This window comes from Pectinophora gossypiella, chromosome 27, assembly GCF_024362695.1.
Source record: "Pectinophora gossypiella chromosome 27, ilPecGoss1.1, whole genome shotgun sequence".
NCBI classification, from domain to species: domain Eukaryota; kingdom Metazoa; phylum Arthropoda; class Insecta; order Lepidoptera; family Gelechiidae; genus Pectinophora; species Pectinophora gossypiella.
The window spans coordinates 4,996,726-5,002,989 of record NC_065430.1 but is presented as its reverse complement, the minus strand read 5'-3'; the positions used below and the strand labels follow the sequence as shown (position 1 = coordinate 5,002,989).

The 6,264-nt window shown below is 37.8% G+C and overlaps 1 protein-coding gene across 1 annotated transcript; it reads left to right on the top strand.

Annotated features, from left to right (window-relative positions):
• The first annotated feature begins 109 nt into the window (after positions 1-109).
• Positions 110-6,184, top strand: LOC126378869 (zinc finger protein 25-like). Its single transcript, XM_050027355.1, has 5 exons — positions 110-363; positions 974-1,121; positions 1,424-1,549; positions 2,196-2,438; positions 3,065-6,184. Exons 1-5 carry the CDS (start codon positions 211-213, stop codon positions 4,180-4,182), a joined length of 1,788 nt encoding a protein of 595 aa, XP_049883312.1. The 5' UTR covers positions 110-210; the 3' UTR covers positions 4,183-6,184.
• Positions 6,185-6,264: the final 80 nt, after the last annotated feature.

The window sequence follows — 6,264 nt, the reverse complement described above, 5'->3', positions numbered from 1 at the left end:
TGAAATCGATTATTCCAATAAAAGTAATGTATTATAACGAAACTTGAAATTGCAACATCGAAACGCACACGGTTATTGACATTTTCTTTGACATTTTTTGTCGGAGAAAGCTTGGTTGGTGTGTGAATGCCAATAAATACAACAAATGTAATTGTTTTCCTAATATTTTTTAAGAATTTGAATGAAAAAGTGCCGAGGTAGTGGTGAAAGATGAGTGCGACAAAGAACGGGCCTATTGTGGACCCGGCTCTGTGTAGATGTTGTAGGGCTATAAAAAAATGTAGGATTCTCACCGCTGAGTACACTTGGATGGAACAGAAGGAAGTGTACGCCGACATGGTTATGGACTGTTTTGGGATTTTAGTAAGTAAAAAAAAATTACAATTTACCTGATACATTTGCTTGCGTTTTTAGTGGCCCTGGGTACCTTTTACCTTCTATCAATAATTTTGTTCTAAAGCTTTCAAGAATTTGCTTTTTTCCAATTTCCAACTGTTAGCTTTTGTGACATTCAATGCATTTATTGGTTTTGCGGGCACATTTCATTTTATTTAATAACACCAACTTGGCATATCTGTTGAAACGGTTCATTGAATAGCCCACAAATAAACTTCTTATCTTCTTTCAGTCTCCTCTTGATTTAAAGCTTTTTAATGTAAAAAAACTTTAAACACATTGAGAATCCAGTTGCTGTCTCTTACACTTTTGATGCTATTTAATCAGTTTATCTAGGCTATTTTAATCTCAGACTTCTAATACTTCTTATTGCCAGCTAGACAGTTAAAGTAATTTAAATTTAAAAACTATGAATTACTTAATAAATGAAAGATTAGAGATACTATACACTACCCCTTTCCCCTTCTGTCTTCTTTCCCTTTTCTAGCCTACCCCTTTGGGGACAGAGGCATGATGCTACGTTGTTGTTATGAAAAAATAACCATTAAAAATCAACATTTTATTTTCGTTTTCCCAGTTATCACATGTTGACGAAAATGAGAAGGACAGTGGCGTGTGCGCCACATGTGTGGTACGATTACGAGACGCGTGCGCCTTCCGCGAGCAGGTACTGCAGTGTGAGCAGTTGTTCCTGCAGGCCAAGATGGAGGACAAGGAAGTGGATGGTCACTATATTTTTATCATCATAAAAACGTACCAATGACTCGACTTTTTGAGTTTTGAATTCATGTTTGTGTTTGTTATAATTGATCATGCAATCATGAATCATCTCAGAATCATGGTCTGAATCATCCCCCTCAGTATTTATTACGATGTCACTAATACCTATCTACTTGTATGTACTTGTACAGGGTGTCGGCGACGGAAAATTCCACTTGATATGAACTCAGAATTGTGGTTTGAATCAACCCCCTCATTATTCGTTACGATGTCACTAACACCCTTTATATATCACTCAATATTACAGAACCCAAGAAAGATGCAATGGATATTGAACTCAAAACGGAGCCGAAAGACGACATCAGCGACCACAATTCAATCGGCGAAAGGGACCATGATGATGGGCTTTCTGTGGATTATTCGGCTGACGAAGGTAGGATGAAAATTAATACCGTACTTGGTTAGGTAATACAAATTCAGTGTTACATACTTTTGTCCGGCCAAGTAGTTAATGCCATTTGCGGCAAATCTGCAATAAGTCACGTCAAAAAAAGAAGTGTTACATTCGAAACTGCACCAAGATTATGTTAAATAGTTCCATCTATATGTGGTCAATATTCCCGTTATTTTCTTATCTGCCGAAAAGGAAAGAGACGGGTGATTGTCAACAAATTAATTTTAAAATGAATGAATAATCCGTGCGAATAAAATAGGCATCTCGCTGGTATGCAATCCGTTTGACGTGCTGCCGATGTTAAATTTTTAGAAGGTTTTTTTAGATTTCTGCTTAAAATTAACGTGCATTCCATAAATTTTATGCCTGTCGATTACTCGTCCCTTTCTTTTTCAACAGATAAAAAAATGACAGGCATAACTTAAAATAAAGTTAGATGGCGTCTGCAGGAATTAGCACCATTAAACCTCTAAAAATAAGTTTATTTTTCGTGCCTTAAAATTTTTGTAGTATTGAGATAGATATATTTATCATTTTACTTTAGTCCTGATGAATATAGTTACCTGAATTACTTGTTCCCGCCAAAGATTTCCGAATGGATAAGTTATTTGTTCAGCCATTTCAGAATACAAACCACCGAAAGAAGAAGGAGGAAAGGAAGAAGTAAAAGTCGACCCCCCTCTACCACTACCTCTGCCGGCCCAAGAGAACCAAGATCAAAAGCCCACAAAAGACAGTGATTTCTCAGATTCATCATCAAACTCGGACAAACCTCTCAAAAGGAAAAAGAAGACGACGAAGAAAAGTAAAAAAGAGACTGCAGAGAAGAAGAAGAAAGAAGGTAAAACGAAGACGAAGCAGAAAGCTGGTGAGAATCATTTTATCTAAAAAATAAAAAAGGGACAACTTTTATTCATTGTTTCAAGTCATAATAAGTCAAGCCATATTAAGTTCTGTGCAATAAATTGTATTTGATTAGATTTGATAATATTTTTTTCAAATAATTAGTAGCAGTTGCAATTTTATCACGTTTAATTTTAATGCGCAACAGCTTTTGGGTCTGACCTGGCGCAATGGAACCCATCACCATTACGCTAGCGGTATTGCCGTGTTGTACAGTCACTAATCGACGTAGGACCAGACGTATGGTCACCCTCTCTGACATTGAGCCAGCTGATCTCCATGACCAATTCCATTGCTTCGCTTATGAACTTATTATTCAGCAATTATGCTTAAGTATGTTACCGGAACAAATAAGAGGACGAAAAATTCTAATCTAATAAAACAGTTGAGCTGGTCAGAGGTACGTCCATCGCAAGATGAACTAAATACCCACGACAACTCATCGAGCTTTCTGTCAACAACTCAACTTCAAGAAGTTTATTTTTAAATAGACATGAAATGAAAACGCTAATGATAGTTTGCAAAGGCATTTCATCAGTCACACAATACCTTTTTTCTCGGTATGTAAACTATTTTTATATCCTGTTCCAGGATCATCCGCAAAGAAAACAAAAGCTATAAAGAGGCCTCCTGTCGAAAAGAAGAACACTTATGACAGAGATATGGACTGCATGGCCGAAGAGAACCTCCTTACAATAATCCAGTACTCATATGTATGTCCCTTTAAGAACCGTAGGAACAATTACTACTGCTTCTATTGCAAAGACTACTATCCAAAGCCAGAAGACCTCAGAGAACACACATTGACACACGATACAAAACCATTCCAGTTCCTAATGGGTTACAAGAAAATGCCAAAACTGGACATAACTAGAATCGACTGCAAGCTGTGTCCAATGAAAATCGACGACTTAAATGTGTTCAAACAGCATGTAGACCAAGTCCATAACAAGAAGATTTACTTTGAAGCGCCTGATAAGATTCTGCAGTACCGATTGACGTGGAACGACCTAGTTTGTGTCATATGCAGCGACGTTTTCGAAGATTTCAACACGTTACACACGCACATGGTCGACACGCATTTCAGTAATTTCACATGCGACATATGCGGCGTCTGTTTCCTGGAGAAACCTCGTTTAGACGCGCATTTGAAACGGCATAAGGACGACGAGAGGCACACGTGCGAAATCTGCGGGAAAGTGTTCAAATCAAACCACTACAAGGACATGCACGTCGATATTGTTCATAAAAAGAAAGCTATCATTCGCTGCCCGCGTTGCGACGAGTGTTTCATGTCTTACGCGGCGAAAAACAAGCATTTAACAGAGGCACACGGTCAAAAACGGACGTATCCTTGCAATTTATGCGACAAGGTGTATAATAGACAGAAAACATTAACGGAACATCAAAGGAGGAACCACCAGAAAGTATTAAAGCACCAGTGTGAATACTGCGATCAAAGGTTTTACCTACCTTCGAGGTTGAAGGAGCATATGGCGACTCATACTGGAGAAAGAAACTTCAGATGCGAGTACTGTGACAAGAGTTATCCCCGGCTAAAGAGCCTGCAGTACCACATAAGGACACATACCAACGACAGAAGGTTTAGATGTCATATATGTGGACAAGCATTTATACAGAACGCGAGTCTCAAGTCGCATATAAAGAGTCACCACCCCGAGTGTGATATAGAAGGCTGCTACTTTTAAACTTCCAACTTACAATAAGACTCGGTATTTACCTCAGTGAGGCTTAGCATAATATTACGTATATATTGAAGTGAAACAGGCTAATTGCATGCGTCATATCGCGAACGGAAAATTTCCTTTCTTATTTCGGCGACACGATGCGCAGAGGTGATCACAGTTTAGAAAAACTGATTGTGGTTTGGGAACACTGAAGGCAAAAGATCGCGTGGTCATTCACCAACTAGATGGACTGATCAAGTGAAAGACTCGTGGTCATCCAAGCTCTACACAGTCGTAAGCGCTGGACAGAAACCAGTGGAGGCAGATCATCCGCTCCAGGTGCAACCCTGGTGGTGACCACGATCCTCAGATATGAGGGACCGACCCAAGAGAGAGATCGCGAACGGGCATTTTCATCTGGAAGAAACTTTGAATCTGGAAGAAACTTAAAATAAACAGCCTATATACCTGAAACTGCTGGACACAGGTCTTCCCTTAGTCAACCGGATAGATAGTGATTATATCAGGCGTTTACAAAGCTATATATACGATATTTTAGTAGGTTGATACGTTTAGCGTGCCTTTAATATTTACTTCCAAAAATGTGTCTATCCTACCTGTTTTATTAACTGTGTCATATTATAAATCTATTGCTTGAGCTCAAACTAAGAAAGGTCAGGGGGGCTAAGAGGACACATCGAAGCAATTTATCTAAAAAAGCAATAATGCAATTTGACATTTGCGCATATAAAAGTAAGTGCGCAATGAAAACAAATCTCTCTCTCTCTCTTTATTTAAGAGCTGCGCTCTTGTCGGTGAAGTAATCGCCATTACTCCATAGATAGGGCGTGTAGAACGGTGGTTGCCCCAATCGCCTTCCGTTCCGCAGTACACCGACCAATTTCTCGGTGATGTTCTAGCTAGAGCCCTACCAGAATCCATTTCCTCGGCCTCAAACCAGTACTGATACCGCTGCTGTCCGGCATCAGGGGTGGGTGAAAACAAACAAAGAGCAATATTGCTTTTTGATTTGATTTGAATTGCTTCAATATGGCCATTTTAACCCTCCTAAAATCTGTCCGGATAAACGATGTTAGTGATCGCAGACACAGCATTTACCTAGCTAATCGCTGACGCTAATCTGTCCCGATTTTATAGGCCGTATTTTTTAAATTTTCTTTGTGAGTAAATGTAATATATTGTCGTGTTCTGTTCTCACCGACTTACGGTTGGTCTCCTGAGGTACCGTTTAAATTGGTTCTATTCAGTGACGGCCCTAGCAAAATATTTAGGTGGCGCGAGACTTCAAACTGAACTTCAAAGTTTTTTTTTACCCAAAATTTTTCGATTGGTTTACGGCCACCGAAATTTACCTATTTAAATCTTTTAAAAATGTTGTTTATGGCCACGTGGTATGAGTTTTATGTGGCCGCAATGTAACCCGATGAATTTAATTTGCGGCCAGGGTGAACCTGTCTTGGTTGATTTTGCTGGGACACACCTCGTACCGCGTTAGGGCTGCCACTGGTTGTATTTGCCTTTATATGCTTCGTTGACCGAACATACGCCTTTTTGATCAACTTTTTTCGATCTACGTATGATATTTATAACGTATGCATTTGCAGCATTAATTTATTTAATTTTCCATTATACATTTAGTTAATTGTAAATATTCTAAATTACTTAACTTGAATCTCTCAATGACGAATGTATCTTTTGTAGGATTGCTTTTGTTTTGTGTGTGTGCAGATTTTATCAAAAATTAGGAGTAGACGTCTCGTAAAATGGTACAATTTATTATAAGGAACAAGATCGGAATGTAAGCGTGCAATAACGTAATAGCAAAATTAAAACGTTCATGATTATTTATAAAACCAGTAACAATTATGATATCATTTTTTATAAATTATTTAATTTACTGTACATCACAAAATAGTATTATAAAAATATTTCTCTTTATTAGGAAATTAGCATAAGAATATAATTTAGTGTATAATTTACAGTATTATTATAAGATTTGTAATAAAACTGTAGCAAATAAATTGTACTGAAGTTTTATTTTAAATACATTAGTAAGTAGTTTTTTTTTTAACTTTTTTTTTT

Coding starts and splice junctions, on each gene's coding strand:
- LOC126378869 (XM_050027355.1), top strand. CDS start 211: ATGAGTGCGACAAAGAACGGGCCTATTGTGGACCCGGCTCTGTGTAGA. Junction 364..973: donor TGGACTGTTTTGGGATTTTA/GTAAGTAAAAAA, acceptor TCGTTTTCCCAG/TTATCACATGTTGACGAAAA. Junction 1,122..1,423: donor GGAGGACAAGGAAGTGGATG/GTCACTATATTT, acceptor TCAATATTACAG/AACCCAAGAAAGATGCAATG.